The sequence below is a fragment of the Toxorhynchites rutilus genome, chromosome 1 (assembly GCF_029784135.1).
Source record: "Toxorhynchites rutilus septentrionalis strain SRP chromosome 1, ASM2978413v1, whole genome shotgun sequence".
NCBI lineage: Eukaryota > Metazoa > Arthropoda > Insecta > Diptera > Culicidae > Toxorhynchites > Toxorhynchites rutilus.
In genome coordinates this window covers 42,251,602-42,276,738 of record NC_073744.1, presented here as the reverse complement: position 1 = coordinate 42,276,738, position 25,137 = coordinate 42,251,602, and the positions used below count along the sequence as shown (strand labels likewise).

General features: G+C 39.4%; 1 protein-coding gene across 2 annotated transcripts in view; it reads left to right on the top strand.

The window, feature by feature from the left end:
- The window catches only part of LOC129763284 (uncharacterized), a 356,409-nt gene that overhangs the window by 270,283 nt on the left and 60,989 nt on the right, over positions 1–25,137 (top strand). For both annotated transcript variants that reach the window (XM_055762194.1, XM_055762185.1), the window contains one exon: positions 6,880–7,013. In XM_055762194.1, coding sequence (XP_055618169.1) covers positions 6,880–7,013 — 134 coding nt within the window. The remainder of the gene's footprint in view (positions 1–6,879; positions 7,014–25,137) is intronic.

The following is a 25,137-nucleotide window of genomic DNA, read 5'->3' as shown; positions in this document are numbered from 1 at the left end:
ACACCGATTTGTGAGCGAAAATGTTAATGGATTCCCAGATAATCATGCTTTGGAATTCAAATGTTTAATTGAGAATGAACTTTTTCGTATCGAATATGTATTCTATTTCGAAGAACAATATTTCCTTGCAGAATTTTGAACGAAAATTGTGTCTGATAATGATTTTATATTATAACTAGTTGATCCGGCAAACTTCGTCCCGCCCAAAATTTGTTTTTGACGTACGACTACGTCTTTCATTTCTATACCGGGGTGTAAAATCAAAGTTTCGAAATCGAAGGCGTTACGCCGGAGACCGAGATTTTGAGTGTTAATAGCTCCTAAACAACTGAACGAAATGGTATGATAAACACTTCATTCGAAAGATAAAATGTCTACGCGTTCTATACTTGTTACTTTCTGATCCAAAAACTTGTTTCAATAGTCTTAAATTTGCTTTCAAAATAGGCTATTGAAATCACCAATCGGTATATAAGCGAGCGCCGCCCGGAAATCCACTCAGTTCTAATTGAACAGCGATTGGAGCATGTTGTCGCTGTTGTGGTGAAGCTCTTCATTTATCATGAAAGCGCGGATGAACGGTGTCACCAAGAGCCTGTTTGTGCACCGTAGGCCAGAAGGGAATCCATCAGGAGGAGAGTGATGCTACAAACGGTTCCCCGGGAAGATCTCGAAGCAGCCGCTACACACACACACACACACATACACACATACACGCGCGGAATTCTTTCCGTTTGGATGCCATTCAGCATCGAGAAAGATCCGGAAAATAATCTGCCAGTTCCTCTGGGAATTTAAAAATACATTCATGTGAAAGAGTTTATTTGAATGTTTTCTATCCATGTAACACTGTGATCAAATATGTTTCAATCAAGTACTATTAACAGATGGTTAGCGAGTTAGCATAAACCACTGGTGGGCTTCCAGTATCGAGGAAAATGTGGAAATATCTAATCGTTACTGAAAATAATCTGCCAGTTCCTCTGGGAATTTAAAATTACATTCATATGAAAGAGTTTATTTTAATGTTTTCTATCCATGTAACACTGTGACCAAATACATTAGGTTTTGTGATTTTTCAATCAATCGCAATCAACAGGATAGCTTCTGAAGATTATTCTTCCCCATCAGTAGGATATTTCCGTATCCAATATTGGATGCATAAAACCTTGTGCCTCCAACGTAACGCTCTTGTTTTCGAAGTACTCCAAATATTCATTCATTCAGAATGAATTCAGATTCAACTTCATACAAATGATCTCTAAATCAACGATAGTCCTACGTCACCCTTGCGGTTATACCATAGATATAACCCACTTCCTGTTTTTGTTATCAATACCTTCAAACATTCACGTTTTCATACTAAGCGCAAGTTCATGAGTCCAATCGCAGAACTGTTCATTGATTGAACTTCTAATCGACCCCGTTGAATTTACCTTTTACTATAAAATGCCTAGTACTTCTACCAAAACTCATCATTATTACATCAGTTTATTTTCAGACACAATTCTCGTTCAAGATTTTTCAACCACGTCCAAATAACATGTTTCTCCGTTACATGGAATAAATGTTTGATACAGAAAATATGATAGAATAAAGACAGACCCCTCCCCACCTCTCCACTTAGAGAGGGGGAGGAGTGTCTATTCACCATAGAAGTTCTAGTTCTCGAGTTATGCAGAAATTTGTGTTTCATTTGTATGACAGCCCACCCTAAGAGAGGGGGAGGAGTTTCGAATCACCATAGAAACATTTATTGCATCCTAAAACCTCAACATGCCAAATTTGGTTTCGTTTGCTTGAATAGTTCTCGAGTTATGCAGAAGTATGTGTTCCAATTGTATGGGTGACCCCCTTAGAGAGGGGGAAGGAGTGTCGAACCACCTTAGAAATATTTCTTCCTCATAAAACCTCCACATGCCAAATTTAGTTCCGTTTGCTTGATTAAAGGATGTGTCACATCAAATTGCATCACGGAAAAAACGCTGTAGAAATGCCGGTCATCACGAAGGGGGCGCTCCGCTTTCCGCAAGAGCAGATCGCTTGTCACACCATGTACTTTTTGGCAAACTTGGATAGTTTCTGCTTGCAAATCTCCTCCGGAACGCTGAATTTGTCCTCTGCGGAGAAGAACAACATGCCCGGCAGCTGACGAAAGTCCGCTTTGACGTAGGTTTCGTCGTCCATTACCAGGCAATGCGGCTTCGTCAGCATTTCGGTGTACAGCTTCCGGGCTCGCGTCTTCCCCACCATGTTTTGCCTTTCGTCGCGGTTAGGAGCCTTCTGAACCTTGTATGTACGCAGGCCCTCCCGCTGCTTGGTCCGCTGGACGAATGAACTTGACAAATTCAGCTTATTGGCGACATCCCGGACCGAACTTCTCGGATCACGTCTAAACTGCTTAACTACGCGCTTGTGATCTTTTTCACTGACGGAGCATCCATTTTTGCCGTTCTTCACCTTCCGGTCGATGGTTAGGTTCTCGAAGTATCGTTTTAGTACTCTGCTGACCGTGGATTGGACGATTCCCAGCATCTTACCGATGTCCCGATGTGACAACTCCGGATTCTCGAAATGAGTGCGCAGGATTAATTCACGACGCTCTTTTTCGTTCGACGACATTTTTCCAAATTTACGAAAAATTGACAGTGAAGCATGACCAACGTGATCTGCAGACTCTTATCTGATTATGAGCGAAAGCTGAAGATATAATTCCTAAAAATTAAATTGCTACAGCGTTTTTTCCGTGATGCAATTTGATGTGACACACCCTTTAGTTCTTGAATTATGCGGAAATGTATGCTTCATTTGTGTGGCCCCCTCCCCCTCAAAGAGATGGGAGGAGTGTCTATTCGCCATAGAAACGTTTTGTGTCCCCTAAAACCTTCGCATGCCAAATTTGGCATTTTCTTGATTAGTTTTCGAATCATGCAGAAATTTATTTATCGTTTGTATGCAGCTCCCCCTCAGAGAGGGAGGAGGAGTATCTAACCACCGTAAAAACATTTATTGCATCCTAAAACCTTTACATGCCAAATTCGGTTTCGTTTGCTTGATTAATACCCGAATAATGCAGAAATTTGTGTTTCATTTGTATGGCAGCCCCCGGTAACAGTACGGAAGAAACCAGAAGGGGAATTATTTGCTTGAAGCGTGAAAGTAACAGACTGATCACGAGCAAGTTTGGGCACAAGCGTAATGTGTTTTGTTTACAAACAAAACACAGTAGACTTCCAAGATGGCTGCAGAGCGGTTTTAGCAAGTTGGCCCACCTAAGGATATACTTCTAGGCCCCTTGATCAAAACCACACTGCGAAAATCGCTTACAAAGAATCGCCCACAAAATCGCGTATTTTCGAGTAAATCGCGTAAAAAAATTACGGAAAAAACGGGTGAAAAAAGAATCCAGTGTAATATAAAATGATAATAATAAGAAATATCAGAAGAAACATGGTTAAGTATAGGTCAGGAGCAGTGTTTCAAGTAGTCAAATAACATTTGAAAATACGAGCATACTAATCTGATAGAGAAATTTGCTTCACAAAAACTTATCTCCACTTGATATACACATTCCACCCTCGATTATGCGAATTAGGTAACTATTTCAGATATCCTCACACTGGAATTGGAAATGTTACTGACTAGGTCAACTCGATAAGATATATCACGCTAGCATGCAAAACGGAATAACCACGATTTCGTAGAAAATATACTATGATAATTATAATAAAATATGATGCTTCCATTAGTTTTTCTAATAATTTTCAAGTCTGTTGATATCTTCGCATATTTTTAAATATCTTCAAAATGGAGACATGTCTTTACATCTGGCACCCCTGGTGCAAACGCTAAATGCTATTTTTGACGTTTTAGGAGGATGCGAGTGCAAGTGAAATAAAAAAAACTTTGAAGTAACCCGGACGCCGGATGTGAGTAGCTGCACTGCAGTAACTGACTAGGTCAACTCGTCCGCTTACTCGCACCCTATAAACTAGGCCTTAGGGTGTCGGTTTTATCCTGATCTCCTCTACCCATTCTGTTCATTGGATTGTTTACTTGATTTACTATCCCCACTGTTTGTGTATGTGTTTCAATTTGATAAAATTACTTTATTTTCCATTTTAAATTTCGTAGAATGACCCATTATACATGTAGAAATCAAAGACGTAGATTGAAAGAATCGAAGAGGCTTTTTGGACCTCCAGAACTTAGGACAACCTTGAACAATTATTGTTCATCTTGAAGTTAGGTATCTGCTGAACAACGAAAAATCATCGGTGGTGTCGCAGCCCGGACCAGATCAAAGAAAAACACAAGTTAATTTTCGACACTTTATTTAAATCTAAACAAAACTTTAAAGTTACAAAACAACAAACATTACTTAACACTAAAAACACTAAACACATTTAAATCAGCATTTCCAGACCTGAATCCGCGCCTGAAAAAGAAAAGTAATTAGTCCATCTATTTAACATTGATACTTATTATCACTTACCTTTAAATCGTCGACGGAATACCTAGAAAAACATTAAAGGACAAACTTTATTTAAAGGGTGTGTCACATCAAATTGCATCACGGAAAAAACGCTGTAGGAATTATATCTTCAGCTTTCGCTTATAATCAGATAAGAGTGTATAGATCACGTTGGCCATGCTTCACTGTCAATTTTTCATAAATTTGGAAAAATGTCGTCGAACGAAAAAGAGCGTCGTGAATTAATCCTGTGCACTCATTTCGAGAATCCGGAGTTGTCACATCGGGACATCGGTAAGATGCTGGGAATCGTCCAATCCACGGTCAGCAGAGTACTAAAACGATACTTCGAGAACCTAACCATCGACCGGAAGGTGAAGAACGGCAAAAATGGATGATCCGTCAATGAAAAAGATCACAAGCGCGTAGTTAAGCAGTTTAGACGTGATCCGAGAAGTTCGGTCCGGGATGTCGCCAATAAGCTGAATTTGTCAAGTTCATTCGTCCAGCGGACCAAGCAGCGGGAGGGCCTGCGTACATACAAGGTTCAGAAGGCTCCTAACCGCGACGAAAGGCAAAACATAGTGGGGAAGCCGCGAGCCCGGAAGCTGTACACCGAAATGCTGACGAAGCAGCATTGCCTGGTAATGGACGACGAAACCTACGTCAAAGCGGACTTTCGTCAGCTGCCGGGCCTGTTGTTCTTCTCCGCAGAGGACAAATTCAGCGTTCCGGAGGAGATTCGCAAGCAGAAACTATCCAAGTTTGCCAAAAAGTACATAGTGTGGCAAGCGATCTGCTCTTGCGGAAAGCGGAGCGCCCCCTTCGTGATGACCGGCACGGTAAACGGGCAGGTTTACCTTAAGGAGTGCCTACAAAAGCGCTTACTACCACTATTGAAGCAGCACGAGGGCCTGACCATCTTCTGGTCGGATCTCGCTTCGTGCCACTATTCAAAGGACGTGTTGGAGTGGTACGAAGCCAACGGGGTCACCTTCGTGCAAAAGGAAATGAACCCGCCCAACGCGCCGTAGCTTCGCCCAATAGAGAAATATTGGGCGATTATGAAGCAGGCCCTCCGGAAGAACCCAAAAGTTGTCAAATCGGAGGCGGACTTCAAGAGAAAATGGATTTCTGTTCAAAAAAACTACAACCTGACGTTGTACAGAACCTTATGAACGGGGTGAAGAGGAAGGTGCGAGCATACGGGCTTGGGCTCGAAGTATGAATAAGAAGAAAATGCCAAAAGTTGTTTAATAGTTTTTATTTTACTGTCTAAAATTTTCAAAAGGATCGGTCTACTGGGCGAATTTCTACAGCGTTTTTTCCGTGATGCAATTTGATGTGACACACCCTTTATTAGAACGAAAACATAACACACATAATACTTACCGCTTACAAAACACAACACAACAGCACAACAAAACAACATCTGAACAATCACAACAATCACAAATAACAACAAGAGAATTGTCAAGAGGGAACGCATGGAAACGAAACCGCTATACAAAGAGTATTGTTTATAACGCACATTCGAGAAGGAACCCGACCAAAGAATCATTCGCAGTTATAGGCTATTCAGATGACTACGGGACCAATCATATAAATAGGGCACGAAATGTTAAGAACAGAGTCAGTCGCAATAAAACCTTCGATCAGTATAGATCATACTATTGACTATATTCGATCTTTCATCTCATCAATCTGGAACCCTGCTCAGATACCTCTCTGGGCGGAGACAGGTAGGATTTTCCATGAATCAATGGTCGGATTCATAGGATATGGCACGTACTCAGCCGCACCATTCATAACTCTTTGAAATTACGTCTGACCGGCACCATGTGGTATGTTACCTTCGAAATGTGGTATGTAACCTCCGAAATGTGGTACAACATTCAATCGATGCCATATCTAGTGAGGAATGTTGACAAAGTATTTTCTTTAGCCCAGAAGTTCTGCTACATTTCACGTTTACGACTCACAGTTCCTCCCCAGATGCAAAAGCTTACACAGGTGTGATGTTCGACCACTTTCCAGCATGAATCAGATGAGCCATTGGGGAGACGGTTACGTATCTATAGCTACATGTAGAGGAAGTAGGAGAAAAAGTCGGTCACATTATCGTGGTTGGACAATTCCATGTCGTATGGGAAGCAGGAAAAATGCTTTCCCCCCTAAATGCAAACTGTATTTTATCATTTGTGGTTGTGGTCTGAGGATCGCTTGATTTAGATTTCTTTAACTGATGTTGAAATTGAATCCGACTGAATTGGTATTGAAATCTGTTGCAATTTCGATGAGCGATGGAGAGTAACTTGTTGCAAAAAAAAAATAACCTTAATCGAGTTCACGTATATCTCTGACTAAGTTAGGCTCTTTTTGTTTTGTTCTTTTATCTTTTTCAGAGCTTCCCGACAGTGGTCCTACCCTTTGGACGGAACACAATCGCTACGAGGCCGGCGATGTTCTTAGGGCCAACTGCAGTTCACCACCATCACGACCCAAAGCGGACCTCAAACTGACACTGAACAACATCGTGGTAAGTTGTGCCAAATAAATCAATTAGGGTGAATCAAGGGTTAAGTTAAGTTAAAGGTGATTTTCTCTCTTTTCGGATTTTAAGTTTACCTTTTTAATTAATATAATGTAGATGTATAATTAAACCGGTTGAGAGAGAACGGTGTTTTCGAATAAATTTAGCATTATTGAGATATGAAAGGAGAAAATAGATATTTCCTATATTTTACCCTTTTTTCAAAGTTTTTTTTCCCATCAATAAAAACCGTTGAATTATTTTCAATAATCAATTACCCTGATAGCTTCGCATTATATCACCCTAATTTTCCATCTGCTACAATGCATTACAATTCACCAAAGCCAAAGGGCCATGAAACTTGAATGATTTCCTTATCACAGCAAAGATTATTTAATAAAAGTGTCCAAAAAACAGCGTCATTTCTCGCGCTGCTAATTGGTCAATCTTTTTCAAAGATAATTAGCATTTCCATTTGCCCACAGTTTCACTTTTTTTTTTGTGTTCGCTCACGAGCGAAATATCTTCGCGGCTCAAGTACTTCATTAACGAAAATAATTGAAATGAGAACAATTCTCTCGCTGCAGAATACCAGAGGAGTGCTATAAAAAACATATAATTGTGAAGAGAAAAAAAACTAAAACAACGAAGGGGTTGAAAAAGAGCCCATTTGTCGAGGTTTTCCCTCGATTTTTTATCCCGTAAAAGATCCTTTCACCAGGAAACGTTAGATAGGGCAATAAATTATGTTGATAATTGGAGACGGCACCATTTATTACAGATAAAATTTGGTCCATGAACCGGCACTTCAATTTTAAAACATTACCGTTTTGTCAACTTAATCATCAGCAACAGCATGGAAACATTTTGTAAACGAAATTTATCATTTTATCAGCCGCGTCAATACTTTCGTCAGGCTTGCTTGTACCTTGCGCTGCAACAGCCTCAGCCCCACTCTCGGGCACTGGAAAGTGAGAAGAGCTGGAAAAACTGCTGTTTGTAAAAGATTTTTCACTTGACTGCATTCCTCCCCCTGCCCAAAGCGTTCCCAAAGCGGAAGACAGCTCACAGGGCCAACAACACGAAGAGAAAAAATAAAATTGAAATCAAAAAACGCCAACTCCTCTAGCCAAGCGCTTTTGCGAGCAGCATCAGCAGGAAGCATCAAAGCGGATATTTCCCATGCGGAAAAGAGTGCGCTCCTCTTCACGATGCCGCCGGGGATTCATGGGAACGCAAAGTTTCAAATGACAGTTCTCCGGTCAGCGGTGAGTAGATGTGGCAATTTTTACGAGTTTTTTCGCTTATGAGGGAACTGAAGTTTTTTTTGTATTTTTAAAGAAAATGCTTTAATGACCATCTTAATTTGTGTTATCGCCTTCAGAATAGGTCCCTTCTGAAGAAATACACCTTTTCCAACGAACAATCCAGTCATCGAATTGTTTTCACAATTATCCTTCAGTTCACGCTGCGAATTCGTTTTCATGTCTTCAATGCTGCCAAAGCAGGTTCCACGAAGCGGTATTTTAAGTTTCGGAAGTAGGGAAAAGTCACACGGGGCCATATCTGGAGAGTACGGTATTCTTGTCGTTTTTGTTCAAAAATTCGTTTACAATGATTGATCGATGAACTGGTGCGTAATATTGATTCAAAATCCAAGTATTAGCCTTCCACAAATCCAACTGTTGACGACGAATTTTCTTTCTCAACTTCTCATAACGCCACGGTATTACTCTTTATTGGTCGTTTGGAATTCAGAATGGACAACACCACGAATATCAACGAAAACAGAGACTTTTACATTCATTTTTAATCGACTTTGACCTCGTTTGCAGTTGTCCATGCTGGTGATTTTAATCTCGTTCGCATGTCACACTCATAAACCCTTGTCTCGTCGCCAGTGATTATGCGTTGGATGAATGTGGGGTCAGAATCTGATCGGAAGGATCGGATGGAAGAAAATTCCATCAAAAACATCAACCAAAATATGACAAGCGGTCTCATGAGAGATATTCAATCCACGGGCTAGCTCTTCCTGACCACCTTTGAATGCTTGAAACCATTGCACAATGGTCCAGGAAGTGCATTTAAGGTGGAAATTAGCATCCAGAGCTCGACGGTTATTCGCTAGACGAAAACGGTCTTCGACAAAGTTGTTACATATGACAAAGCGCTCGATTCGATGTTGCCAAAATAGGGTTACCAAAACTTTCGATGAAATAAAAAATATATATGGTTTGACAATGTTTTAGCCCCAGTTATTATAAGAAATTTTGTAGAATAAATTTTTTTTTCTATCGCTTGAAAAAACCGACATAGCGCATTTTCTTAGTTCATTAGGGTCACCATGAAAAAACCTGTTTCATGCTCTAATTTTTTTATTTAAAATTTTAAATGCAAATTGTCTTCAGAACACTTTTAGAGCTTACCAAAAAAAAAATATTTTGCGATGCAGAACTTGTCAATATCCCAATTCTACACAAAGTTATCGATTTTTATTTTCAAAAAAATACACTCTTTGCATTCTCTTGTCATTCTTTTTGGGGCAAACAAGAAAAATGTTTGTTGACGACATTTGAAAGAACATACTCCACTCTACATAATTTGGGATTTCTAGAACTGAAAATGAAATGTATATAACCTTGCATACAAATCATTTTGTTTTCACCGTGATGTGACATTCGTGATCAGGCCCATCCAATCCCTCGTGAGAACAATTTTTTGGCTATTGCTTTGATGGATAATTCGTAATTACAGCTGATTGTGTAGAATATAATAGAACAAACTGAGAAAAATACCATCAGAAACAGATTTTGTGGAATATAGGGGAACTATGACAATGAATACTGATCAAAAGTTAAATAGGGAAACAAAAACCGAAAATCAAACACGATTCCGCGTGTGGATGTAATTTTCACGGCTTCGATATTAAGCATTTTTAGTGGTTCAATTGCAAAATTCACAGAGAAGCGATATTAGGTATGTACCGAAAAGTAAGTTCATTCGTGAGTGGTGAATTTGAATTATTGATATAATTGCACTGGTGGGGTTGAAATGGACAGTCACATCCATAATCCAATACATGATGGAAAGTGAAGGAAAGAATATTGAACTCTTTTTCCATATTGCTTTCTCTTTTTGTTCTATTTCAGTTACTGGACACACAAACACTGAGAGAGAGCGAATTTATTCTTCTCGCGAGCGATAAACTTCTACGCTTCGTATATTATTAACCTGTCTATATTCTCCCACTACATTTCCATTATACCCGCATCCATAAAAATTTTCTACTTTTCGGCTGGTTTTAATTTCAGTAAAAAACATGGAAAATCAAATTTTTATAAAACTTTTGATCAATTATTTCGAAAACCAGTACGGGAAAAGGGGGGGAATTTGGACCACCTAAGCGAATCGCCTAATATTTCCAAACCAATACGGTGTAAATAAAAAATGTCACATTGTATACTGAGCTACACTTGTTTTCTCTGAATAAATAATGTTTAATCATTATATAAAGCTTCAATCTACCAAATATATCATAAAAAAAGAGATGATTTTTGGACATTAAAATTTGATGTGGGGTGATTCGGACCGTTTGTGCGCGCGAACAATGTAGAAAATGAACCCACGTTGTTTTTTAGTCTTAGTTTTCATGCCCGAGTAATGCGACTTAAGTGTCAAAGCAGAGTCAATCGTTTAGAGAAAACGTTTTTTTTCCACAGGCATCACTTAAAAATCGATCACATATGTGAATGTAATGGAGTTTTTAGACGGAATGTAACAATGCTGCAGAGTTTCTAAAGTACCGATCTTCAAAAATGTTGCAGTCGCAAAAAAATTGTAACAATTTCAACATCATCCGGGTAGCGACAACCAATTGGGAAGAACGATCCGATCTCGTTCATAAATATTGAGAGAAGCAACGGTCCAAAGTTACTCCCTCTAGAGCTGAGATCTAAATGGTACACAAAGCTCACAGTTGGTAGCAAACAGTTTGAACCAAGTCTCCTGACTTGGTAACAAATAATTTCAAAAACAGCTAAACAGTAGAGCCTGACAAAGCAGCTCTCATTGGCACATCGTCACTCAAAAACGAATCCTTTTCAGTTCATGTAGTAGCCTTGAACCCCTGCGACCATTAGCTTTTTCTATTGTAGTGTTGACTTAACATAATGTTCCTCTCTTTTCTGCCATTCCTTGCCAAACCAATATAGACCTTTTGCCTTTCCAAATCCTTTTGTGTTTCTGATTTTTTCGGATAGTACCTTCAGCTCAAATAAATTCAGTACAAAGTACTTTTGTAATCGCTTTTTTACGGTTTCAACTACGATCAGTCGTGTTTTTCTAGACAACATTGTATACGATATGCGATACGGTCAGCGCGAATTTTTCGATAAAATTGTGTTATAATAAATGTAACTGAAACCCCGAGACGAAACCTGTCAATAGAGAAGTCGATTTCGGATCAATTATTTGTCAAATTCGGACCTGATGGCTGTTTCTGATTATCGGATGGACATTTGAAAAATCACCTGGCATCCCTGCCAAACCCTTGCAATAGTATCTCCAGCAGCTCACACTGTGTGAACGGACAAGGCCAGTCAACCAATTATTAAGCGAGTTCACCGAGTCAGTAGCTTTTCACTGTCAAGTCTGCTACTAGCAAAGTATAAATGAGCCTTAAATTATGTACCAGTAGTATTCAGGAACCTTCCCAGCGGTGAGCGTCGATTGAGGGAACAACTAAAACAAGTAGGGGAACCGCAACTTAAAGCTGTTGAACCCTAGGTTGATCACTTGAAATGTAGTATTATATTATGATATAAACCAAATTAAGAAATAAAAAGAAATTAAGTGAAAAAAAAGTAGGGTAACCGCGGGTAATACGGACAGTGGGGGTAATACGGACAAGTGGTTGATCTGTATAGTTTCAATTTGAATTTCAGATTTCTGTTAATGAGACCACCTTCTACATTTTATTCTATAATATTCAAGCCACCCTATGGCAATGAATACTAATGAAAAGTGGAAAAGTGAAACAAATACCGAAAAGCACACATGATTCCGCGTGTGGATGTAATATTAGCTGCTTCGATATTAAGCATTTTGAGTGGTTTGATAAAGAAATTCAATTTGCTGATGGTTATATTTCGGTTTGTGAGTTAACAAAGAAGCGATATTAGGTATTTACGGAAAAGTAAATTCATTTCTGAGTGAAAAATTTAAATTATTGAAATAATTGTACTGGTGGGGTAAAACGGACAGATGCCAGTAGGAGTGAGATGGACTGTGAAAAGTCTGTTTAATCTATTCCTAAGGAATGTCCTGCGTCTATAAATGGAAATCAAACCGACAAATGTGGACTGTTTAGAAGCTGACCGGAACCAAAAGCAAAATAGCTGAGGGTCTGTCCGTTTATACTGCTAAAAAGCACGATATAACTTCTAGGTGGATTAATTCGATTTTTTCATCATTCAACGGACATTCGTGATGAGTGCAGACCTTGGTTGAATAAAATTATTCCTCTCGCGATCGATAAACCTCTACGCTTCATACAGTTTTGTCTCGTCTTCCGAACAGTCTCAAATTCTGAACACTTCATTTTTAAATGTAAATTTACAAATCTTTTATGTTATAAACAATTGAATAATAAAAAAACAAACACAGACAACACAGATGATAAAATGTTTGCCTTAGCAAATTCTGTAAAAAACAAACATCGTTCATTTTTCAGTTATTGTAGTTGTTTCAACTATTTTGTTTGTTGTTTTCATGTTAAGTGCTACAGAATGTATAAACATACAATAAATGGGTGAAAGAAATGATATTTTATGTAGAAATCTTAATTAAAATTATCATTGAAGTAGTGTTCGGAATATGAATCAAGTTTTGACGCATGATTCAAATTCCGAACACTTCATTTTCAAATGTAAATTTACTGAGCTTTACTGTTATAAATAAATGAATAATCAAAACCCTAAAATTCTTTGGGTCATAGCCTTCATTTTAACATCATTTACAGGTATCGATACAGTCTACAATTTTTATTAAAGGGTGTGTCACATCAAATTGCATCACGGAAAAAACGCTGTAGAAATTTAATTTTTAGGAATTATATCTTCAGCTTTCGCTTATAATCAGATAAGAGTGTATAGATCACGTTGGCCATGCTTCACTGTCAAATTTTCGTAAATTTGGAAAAATGTCGTCGAACGAAAAAGAGCATCGTGAATTAATCCTGCGCACTCATTTCGAGAATCCGGAGTTGTCACATCGGGACATCGGTAAGATGCTGGGAATCGTCCAATCCACGGTCAGCAGAGTACTAAAACGATACTTCGAGAACCTAACCATCGACCGGAAGGTGAAGAACGGCAAAAATGGATTCTCCGTCAGTGAAAAAGATCACAAGCGCGTAGTTAAGCAGTTTAGACGTGATCCGAGAAGTTCGGTCCGGGATGCTGAATTTGTCAAGTTCATTCGTCCAGCGGACCAAGCAGCGGGAGGGCCTGCGTACATACAAGGTTCAGAAGGCTCCTAACCGCGACGAAAGGCAAAACATGGTGGGGAAGACGCGAGCCCGGAAGCTGTACACCGAAATGCTGACGAAGCCGCATTGCCTGGTAATGGACGACGAAACCTACGTCAAAGCGGACTTTCGTCAGCTGCCGGGCCTGTTGTTCTTCTCCGCAGAGGACAAATTCAGCGTTCCGGAGGAGATTTGCAAGCAGAAACTATCCAAGTTTGCCAAAAAGTACATGGTGTGGCAAGCGATCTGCTCTTGCGGAAAGCGGAGCGCCCCCTTCGTGATGACCGGCACGGTAAACGGGCAGGTTTACCATAAGGAGTGCCTACAGAAGCGCTTACTACCACTATTGAAGCAGCACGAGGGCCCGACCATCTTCTGGCCGGATCTCGCTTCGTGCCACTATTCAAAGGACGTGTTGGAGTGGTACTAAGCCAACGGGGTCACCTTCGTGCCAAAGGAAATGAACCCGCCCAACGCCCGGAGCTTCGCCAATAGAGAAATATTGGGCGATTATGAAGCAGGCCCTCCGGAAGAACCCAAAAGTTGTCAAATCGGAGGCGGACTTCAAGAGAAAATGGATTTCTGTTCAAAAAAAACTACAACCTGACGTTGTACAGAACCTTATGGACGGGGTAAAGAGGAAGGTGCGAGCATACGGGCTTGGGCTCGAAGTATGAATAAAAAGAAAATGCCAAAAGTTGTTTAATAGTTTTTATTTTACTGTCTAAAATTTTCAAAAGGATCGGTCTACTGGGCGAATTTCTACAGCGTTTTTTCCGTGATGAAATTTGATGTGACACACCCTTTATTAAGCATTTGCAAAAAAGTGACAATCAAAACCAATGATAAAATGATTGCGTTAGCAAATTCTGCAAAAAACAAGCATCATTAATTTTTCAGTTTTTAAAGGTTTTTTAAACTACTTTGTTTGTTGTTTTCATGTTAAGTGCTAGAAATGGTAAGAATCTACGATAAATGGATGCAATAAAATGATATTTAATGCAGAAATCTTCATTAGAATTAGTGTTCGGAATATGAATCAAGTTATGCGTAGAAAAATAAATTAAAATTGCGAACACTCCATTTTTAAATGTGAATTTACTGAACTTTATTTTATAAATAATTTTATATTCAAAACCCTGACATTCTTTGGGTTATATACTTCATTTTAACATCGATTACAGGTATCGATACCGATGTAGCACCCTTGGTCCTGAAACCATGTAAACTATAAGAAACAATTACAATCAATAATTACAAAAGCAAAATCTAATTGTTTTGCGAGCATTACATTTTTCCAAAGAAGACTAGTTTTTTTTTTTTTTTTTCCCAAAATATATTTTTTATTAAGGCACATGTGGCGTTAGCCTGACGGGGCCGGGAGTCCAATATTTTGACATAATTTGTAGACTAGTAGACTAGTTAATTGACTTTAATTTGATATATCGATCATATGAATCGGTTCAGTAGTTTAAAATGGTTTATGGTTTATGGTTATGGTTTTTTAAAAAAAATGCATTTTTGCTGTCCGGAATTTGAGACAAAAGTGTTCGGAACATTAGTCACTGACAAAAATGGTGTTCGGAATTTGAGACAAAAGTGATTAAACATATTTTTAGTTTTTCACCATGAATATGTATTTGTAAATCAATTTTCTTGTAGTCAAATGAAAAATAAGGTTCTTTTGTGTCCAAAAATCAAATTAATATCGCGAAAGAGTACCATTTGAGACACTGTTCAATGGCCATCAAAGTTTAATTGTTCGGAATATGAGACAAAACGGTATATTACAAACCTGGCCATATTATCCCCACTATATGTCCACATTACCCGCATTACTTTTTTTTCTACTAGAAAAAGAGTAGAAAAACAGTATATAGAATTGTTTTCGTTCGCGTTTATTAAACTTAAACAAATTTTCTGTGCCAGTGAAATATAATTGATTTCGCTCTGAACACCACCGAGAAGAGGAGACGGACCAAAAAGGAAGTAGGGGTAGTGGGGGCAAAGTGGTCCCCTGCTTGTTTGGTAGTATAACTATTGACTATAGATGCCGTATTAATAGTCACTTTATGTTTGAGAAATTTAATGACTTTTGAGTCACCCTGTACTTTAGTAGAGCTGTCGCTTGTCAAAATATAAATAAAAACAGAAATTACTCTCTCGATAGCCATTCGGTCGTAGTTCTGTGCGCATGATATCTAAGGAATTTCTCGTGAAATTTATTTTCTTCAATCTGATATATTGGACAAATCATCAGTTTGGACGACTGTTCACATATTCTAGGAGAGGTGAAAAGAAATTTTGTTTTTAATCTCAGCGATTAATTAGCATAGAAATTATTTTCATGTTTGCAGGCAAAGTGGCCATAGGTGAATAACAACTTACAATGTTCTGTTTATTACAGCTGATATACCTCATCACATTCTGCTCTTGAAGAAGATCCTTTTGTGGCTTTGACCCTGGATAAATATGCCACTCCAACTGAACCAAGCCATTAGGCGGAACGTTATATGTTTCTTACTGAGTTTTTGTATGCAAGAGAAAATTTAAATTGAGACTCTAGGTGAATAGGCCATGCTTATTTCATACGTGTACCTACTATATCAAATATGATTTGAACAATATATACGGCCACAATACGAGCAAATACACGATAAAGTTATTTTGCAGCACGACAATGCTCGGCCGCATGTCGCGAAACCGGTCAAAACATACTTGAAAAGGCTGAAATTGGAGATCCTATCCCACCCGCGGTATTCTCCAGACACTGCTCCGTCCGATTACTACCTTTTTCGATCGATTCACCATGGCCTGATTGACCAGCACTTCTTCAATTTTGATGAAGTCAAAAATTGGGATCCGTGAATTGCCAGTAAGATGGGAAAAAGTTGTGACTAGCGATGGGCAATACTTTAAACATTAAATTTGTAACCTTTTTTTGCAGGATAAAGCATTAATTTTTGAAATAAACGGTACTCCTATTAGTATTCCCAGGAAACTGAAAATTATTTGTACTGTTGGAAATTTGGAGAGTGGTGTCAAATTATTCGACTAAGGACAGCAGAAATTATCTCAATTTATCCGGTAGGCTTTCCAATTATAGCCTGGAGGTTAGTAAGTGTGTTCGGTATGTAGATAAATTCAGCCTGGAGGTTGAATTGAATGAAACGGGAGATTGGAGTAAATCCAATCGAGAGGTTAAAGGAAGTTCAACCCATTGTGGTCGTTTGTTAGCTCTCAGTCACCACAGCAGGAAATCATACTAAATACTTTATTCACCGTTGTAATAGTTTACATTATTATGAAGGATTTCTAATGTCTAGTAAACTTTTCAATCATCGAACTTGAAAATTTATTTTGAATGTTTTTTTTTATTCTTGGATGTACGATTTCCACATAAAGCAAAACAAATTCTGAAGCATGTAGACAGCATTAAAACATTATTTTATGCTGAACTTGGAGGTTCGTGTGGATTAGCCAATTTGCTGCGATAGCGAATGTGGTTTTTAGAAAATACATACAGGCCGTGACTGAAACTTTACTGTAAATAATTCTGGTATGATCGCGAATGGGTGGTTTACAAATGAACTCAAATGTCTCATCTCCAATAAATAATGTTGTCCATCATCAATAACAACGTATCCAGCAGTTACATACTTCTATGAATCAGATGAGACGTTTTAGCGCGGAATCCAATTAGTTGTTCTCATGGTAGAAATTGATTCAGCACTAGTATATTATTCGGAACTCATACTCCAAAGATGCGGCAGAAGTAGCCTGAGTTCCTACATTTTGCAGAATAAGGAAGACCAGGATAGAGTTCATTAGAACATGGAAAAAGGGAGTAAATATAGGGATGATAGAAAAAGAACCAGACTTTGGAATATCAAGTCTGGGCCAAGTACAGGGTCTTTCAGATTAAACGCTCACGCAAAAAAATCGAATAGCTTCTTATGAAAAAATGTTTTCGTTCCGTCGATGGTAACACTATATTCCCCACTTCGGGACGATAATATTCGGCTACTCGTTCTTTCTGATCGAATGGTTTTTAGTGTCAAGATGTACTGTAAATTGTACGTGTACACATGTAACGTGTATTTTTAATGAAATCGTATTACTCGAGTAACCGAAGCCTTAATGAATCTTTGTCCTCCCATGGTAAGAATTTCAACATTTCTCGTCGTCAATTACTTCCTCTGGGGGTACGTGGAAGCTATGTTAATAAGCAACCAAATTTGGAGGAAGTCATATACTCGAATTTTCAACAGCATCGAAGTCGTAGTGTTAGAGTTGTGCATGAAGAATTTTATTCACTGTTTAAAACGCGTTATCGTAAAATCGGAAAAGTGGTGGTCACATCGAAAATGTCCTACGATAAGCTTTATTTTCGTTTTTTTTTAAATACAAATCGGTTCACTTTTGTAGAAGTTATTAAAATTTGTTGCGTGAGCGTTAATTCTGAAAGACCCTGTATAATGAAAGAGCATGAAGAAGTTGAGTAAGCTGAATGCAGAGAATTAGAATAAAGGATTTATTGTGACACGAAAACATTGCACTTTAATATTGAAGGAATTTGGAAATAAATTCCGTTATAGTGCATCATATTTAATTCTTCCTTATGTCGAAGAGATGAATGTTCGAAGCACTGCGTGTTTGTAGTTCGGGTTTGTCATAAGGAGTTTCTGTGAGCACGACGGTTGAACTATGTTCAGCTTAATATTCCGCAGATCATGCACGATATTATCAAAGATAATTTGTCGTAAGTTTCGTCAATTTGAATGTTATGTTCCATATTGAATCATTGAGGTAAGGGGGATTGTAACCTTAATATAAAAATCTTGGTCTCGCGATGTCAATAGAGTGCATGGAAGAATAATACGGGGATTGATTCGCAGACCGAAGAGGAGATACAGTTAAAAATAGGATAGATGAATGATTGGGTAATCAATCCACTACACATGCCACATTTATCTAAATTCACTCGAACTTTCCTAATTTGAATTAATAGAAGGCCAATCTTATACTACCACTGATTATACATGTTAATATTAGTTGTACTGGTAAGTTTCTTCTGTTTTACAACAGATGGCGTAACTTGATTATTATTCCAGTGAATCAATTTTCCAGGCATTCGTTGGAAGAGCTAATGTCATTGCGGGTCTTTTTCAGTATATGTCAAAAAGTTGAAGCGTAAACAACATAGTTTTGTTTCCACTTCGAATATGTCGAACTTCGTACCAACGAGAGTGTTTTTGCGGGTAGTGTTACTTCATTACTTCAATGTGAAGAAAAAAGCTGCGGAAAGTCATCGCTTTTGGTGAAAGTTTATGGTGACCATGCTCCAACTGAGCGAACGTGTCATACATGGACGAACCACCAAGAAAGTTTGACGATGAAGAATTGGAGGCTTTACTCGATCAAGATCCGTTACAAACGCAACAAGAACTTGCAAATACACTTGGAGTAGCTCAGCAAACCATATCCGATGGTTTAAAAGCAATGGGAATGATCCGAAAGGTAGGACATTGGGTGCCGTATGAATTGAAGCCACGAGACGTCGAACGTCATTTTTTCACCTGCGAACAGCTGCTCCAACGATATAAAAGAAAGAGTTTTTTTTGCATCGAAACGTTACTGGCGATGAAAAGTGGGTCCATTACGATAATCCTAAACGTCGGGCAACGTTTGGATACCCCGGCCATGCATCAATATCGACGGCTGCGCAGAATATTCACGGCCAGAAGGTTATGCTGTCTATTTGGTGGGACCAGCTGGGTGTGGTGTACTATGAGCTGCTAAAACCGAATGAAACCATTACGGGAGTCCTCTACCGACGACAATTGATGCGTTTGAGCCGTGCACTGAAGGAGAAATGGCCACAATACGAGCAAAGACACGATAAAGTTATTTTGCACATTTTGCAGTTATTTTTAACCGGTCAGAACATACTTGGAAACGCTGAAATGGGATGACCTATCCCACCAGCCGTAGTGGTCCCCATGGCCTAGTGGTAAGCGTTGCGCTTGCCAAGATGGGGCTTCGGGTTCGATTCCCGTTCGGGTCAGAAATTCTATCGTCATAGATCGTTTTTCTTGCTTGCACTGGTAAAGGGGAACTGTATAGGGCAGAGATGCCAACCTTCCTGATTTTTCAGGATTTCCCAGACTTTTTGGCACGCGCTCGATATCCTGACAAACACTAAATTTTCCCTGATTTTTATAAAATGATCCTGATTTTTCCTGATTTTTTAATTTTTGCTAAATCAGAAAAAAAATCCACATAAATATACTGAGAGTTTTGCCGGTTGTTTATGAGAACTGTCATAATAGTCCACATTAAAAAGCTTTCCGGTCTGCGCTTATATAATGCTTACTCTTTCTTTCGATTATACTCTATCTGTTCGCATTTTCGAAGGTACAGTGTCAATATTTTTTTTAAATTTTGAAGTTGACGTGAAAGAAATATAATCTATAAGAATCATATGCCCGAAGGTTCTCGCAATTCAATCTCAATAAAACGAAGATTAGAAACAGAATAGGAACGAAAACGATGAAAGGAATATTATCGACCAACAATGATGTACAGTTGAATAAAAATGATACATGTTTCATTACATTTTCGCAGCAAATGACATCCAAGTATAACATCTTTTTTTATTAAACTGTAATTATTATTAAAAAGTGTTTTATTTCTTGAAAAATGTATATTAAATTGTTTGTAAAGCAAGAAGTTGCAAGAATGAACCGTGAGACACGGCAAATGAATTAGCAGGTTCACTACATATGTTTAAAATCTCCGTTCATGTGCATTAGTTGAAACATGGTTACGTAAATCGTTGCGACTTGTGCGTTTCATCTATGCGTCGATTTTTTTTAAGGCAAATCGTGGCGGGTGATGAAAACGGGTCATTTGAAACAATCCGACTGACCCGGTCTTCACCTGAAAAAAAAAATGATCTGGTTCAGGTGGTATTGGAGAGGAATTCTGTATTGTGATCTTCTACCAAGCAACCAGTCGATACATTCCCACAAATACTACTCGCAACTGGACAAATTAGCTTCCATAATTAGTTAATGTTTAGAATTGTTAGGCTACCTGAAAGATTTCAGAACTTCCTGAATTGATTACAAAACAACACTATGTATATAAAATTCAAAAAGTAATACTTTTGTTTTTTCAAAAATGGTACGAACGTTCCGGACAACCCAATATGAGCTATCTTGATTTTCCCTGATTTTTTTTCTTTCTCCCTGATTTCTCAAAAAAATAGTTGGCAACCCTGGTCTAGGGTGTGGTGAGATGAGCATTGGGCATTGCCAGTCCCCAAGAAAAGCTACAAAAACCCGGAAACAGATCCTCTAGGCGAATTGACGCCGCTATAAGCGTCTTCACCCAGTCCTGGTGGCACTCGGGACGAAAAAGCAGCAGTATCACGATGGTTCTCCTGTGAGATAAAGGGTGTGTCACATCAAATTGCATCACGGAAAAAACGCTGTAGAAATTCGCCCAGTAGACCGATCCTTTTGAAAATTTTAGACAGTAAAATAAAAACTATTAAACAACTTTTGGCATTTTCTTTTTATTCATACTTCGAGCCCAAGCCCGTATGCTCGCACCTTCCTCTTTACCCCGTCCATAAGGTTCTGTACAACGTCAGGTTGTAGTTTTTTTTGAACAGAAATCCATTTTCTCTTGAAGTCCGCCTCCGATTTGACAGCTTTTGGGTGCTTCCGGAGGGCCTGCTTCATAATCGCCCAATATTTCTCTATTGGGCCAAGCTCCCAACGCGCCGGGCGGGTTCATTTCCTTTGGCACGAAGGTGACCCCGTTGGCTTCGTACCACTCCAACACGTCCTTTGAATAGTGGCACGAAGCGAGATCCGGCCAGAAGATGGTCGGGCCCTCGTGCTGCTTCAATAGTGGTAGTAAGCGCTTCTGTAGGCACTCCTTAAGGTAAACCTGCCCGTTTACCGTGCCGGTCATCACGAAGGGGGCGCTCCGCTTTCCGCAACAGCAGATCGCTTGCCACACCATGTACTTTTTGGCAAACTTGGATAGTTTCTGCTTGCAAATCTCCTCCGGAACGCTGAATTTGTCCTCTGCGGAGAAGAACAACAGGCCCGGCAGCTGACGAAAGTCCGCTTTGACGTAGGTTTCGTCGTCCATTACCAGGCAATGCGGCTTCGTCAGCATTTCGGTGTACAGCTTCCGGGCTCGCGTCTTCCCCACCATGTTTTGCCTTTCGTCGCGGTTAGGAGCCTTCTGAACCTTGTATGTACGCAGGCCCTCCCGCTGCTTGGTCCGCTGGACGAATGAACTTGACAAATTTAGCTTATTGGCGACATCCCGGACCGAACTTCTCGGATCACGTCTAAACTGCTTAACTACGCGCTTGTGATCTTGATCACTGACGGAGCATCCATTTTTGCCGTTCTTCACCTTCCGGTCGATGGTTAGGTTCTCGAAGTATCGTTTTAGTACTCTGCTGACCGTGGATTGGACGATTCTCAGCATCTTACCGATGTCTCGATGTGACAACTCCGGATTCTCGAAATGAGTGCGCAGGATTAATTCACGACGCTCTTTTTCGTTCGACGACATTTTTCCAAATTTACGTAAAATTGACAGTGAAGCATGGCCAACGTGATCTATACACTCTTATCTGATTATAAGCGAAAGCTGAAGATATAATTCCTAAAAATTCAATTTCTACAGCGTTTTTTCCGTGATGCAATTTGATGTGACACACCCTTTAGTGGGGTTGGTCGCAGGTCTTGCAAGCCGCACAACTAAAACACCAAGCAACGAACGATACATAAGAAAAAATGTGAATCAGGCCATGTTGTAAAGACGTTAAGCCAAAATAAATAAATAAGAAATCCCACCAGCCGTATTCTTCAGACATCGCTCCGTCAGATTACTACCTTCTTCGATCAATGCGACATGGTCTGGTTGACCAGCACTTCTCCAATTTTGATGATGTCAAAAATTGGATCGATTCGTGGTTAGCTGACAAACCGGCCGATTATTTCCGCAAAGGGATCCGTGAATTGCCAGAAAGATGGGAAAAAGTTGTGACTAGCGGTGGGCATTACTTTGAATATTAATTTGTAACCATTTTTGCAGAATAAAACTTTTATTAAAAAAGAACGAAGAAATTTACCGGTACTCCTATTATAATTCCGGACAAACTTCTCCTCAAGATTACGACCGTTCGATAAACACAACATATACATCTCGGTTGGTCGTTTTTTGCGTCCACAAACTCCAGTTTTGCATACCGCGCCACGAAACTTGATTACCATTAGCCTTCACGTCGAGCGGTTTTCACGCGTGAAGCGCCACTGATGTTGTCATCCAGCCACACCACCACAAAATGGCGCGATCCACGAAGGGCAAAAAAGTACATTGAGAACATATCTGCATTCTGAAAACAGCGGGTGTTAGCTCCAAAGCGGAAGGCTCCCACCCCGCCCGGTATGCGGTCGGTACGTGCAGTCAAGATATGCATGTGTTATGTATAGTTTGTCCTAAGTTTGCATTTTTTCAACATCATCATAATACGCGCTGTGCCAACGCAGGTTTCAGGAGGGCCGGGTACCTGTCAAAGTTTAGCATATCCTTTCCCAGGTTCAGCTTTTTCTCGCGCTGATGAATGCTGCTGATTTTAGCACATTTAGCTTTTTTTCTGTGTTTGCATTTCACGAGGGAGCTTTAATTTTTGTTGAGATGAACGAGTACGAACGTTGTTGAGATGAACGTTACTCGTTCATCTTAACAACAACGAAAATGTTGATGCTGAACAAAATTATGATTTTGTGAATATTCCACCATGGTGACTCTCAACTAACGCTGTTTAAAGTTGCGATAGGGCGTCAGCCATTCAACTTGATGAATTCGTTTTCCATATAGAGAGTGATGCGATTCGATCGCATATTGGAACCCATGAAGTACCTCCCAAATGTCGGGAAGCGCTATTTCATCTCGTACAGATTGCCCACTACTTGGGTCGGGGCACAAACACAAATTTTCCAATTCACCGTATTGCCAGTTGCACCTGCAATCTAATGGATTGAAAACATCCAGCATCCATAACGTGGCAGCGAATGCTCAGTTCCACGAATACTGTCCGAGGTTAGCGGCTGTGGTCACCGAATTTCAACTATTTTGCAGCAGCAAAAAACAAACTGACCTCACGATATTCGTTCCCTTACGTAAACCATGTGTGGGTGGGTGTGAGTTTGCGACCGCAAAAAAAGTCGAAACGGCATCGATGAATTACCATCAGCTCGAACGACTGAGCGTACGTTTTCCTCTGGCCGAAATTGGTAAAGTAACAAACACCGGGTTTAGGTTCCTTAGGGGTAAAAGTGAACTGATAAATCATTGGAATGATCGAGAAAAACTTTCATATCCTGGTTATATGTTTTGGCCAGTTTTCGGCACTTGTTTTACAGAACGATAAAATCATGGATACAAAGGCACAAGTGGGTACTTTTTTCCATTGCGGCCCATTCGCGGACACGTTACCCTAGGCATCAACGATCCGGGCGGTTTTTTCTCCTTTCAACAGAAAAATATTCCATTCCTGCTGGTCAATTCGGCTCCAATGGTTAGGCTCAAGTGGTACGAAAATTCGCAATGCATACATCGTAGACTGCAAGGAACCACCGTCGCCCGGGATAAAGGATTTGAAAGTGCAACAGCAGCAAGGATAAATTGATATTTAATGACCGGAAATTATTCGAAAAGTTCAATACCGGAGCGGGAACGTATGTGGTATGATTGGAATATTTTCGAGGTTTTGGATCATATACGAATGGGATTAGGAGTATACCGGTATTGGTTTAGGGCTGGTGCAGATCGACCGGACCATATGCAACAAACTTTCTGCGTTCTAGAGGCCACCAATTGGTGCTGCATTTATCATCGGGTCATAACTTATCTGATCTGAAAGTGGTGAGAAATATTGTTGTAAAATCTGTTTGTTTGTGATTATATAATTGTGTCCTTTTCAAAGTGTAATTCTTTACGCACCCATTGAACAGACATGAGCTTCTTATCTAGTGCTACCGTGGCCGAGCAGTAATTTGAATTTCGGAAATAGGAAAAAGTCACACCCATGTCTCGTCGCCAGTAATTATGTGTTGGATAAACGTGGAATCAGTATTTGATCGTTCAAGCATGTCTTGAGCCGCTTTAAATTTTGCAAAAAATCATAATTTTTTAAATTAAGCTCTTTTGACACTAGTCGTGCTGTGACTTTTCTCATGCTCAAAACATCAACCGAAATATGACGAACGGTCTCGTGAGAGATGAATTGAACCAAAAATGTCCCGTAACTTTTTTACCTGAATAGATAGAAAGTTGATGTTTTCAGCAAAATTGTTTGTTTTGATAAGAGCTATAATTTTTATGAAGACTCCAACTTCCTATCTCTTAAGCTGAAAAAAATGGATTTTGGATCTCACTTTTAGGAGGATTCATTTCAAAATGGCATCCCTCAAAAGGTGGCCCTCGTTGTACTTTAAAACTTCTCCGAAGACATCATATACGTAAAATTAACCGTTTTGGAGAAATCCCTCACGATCACGTTTT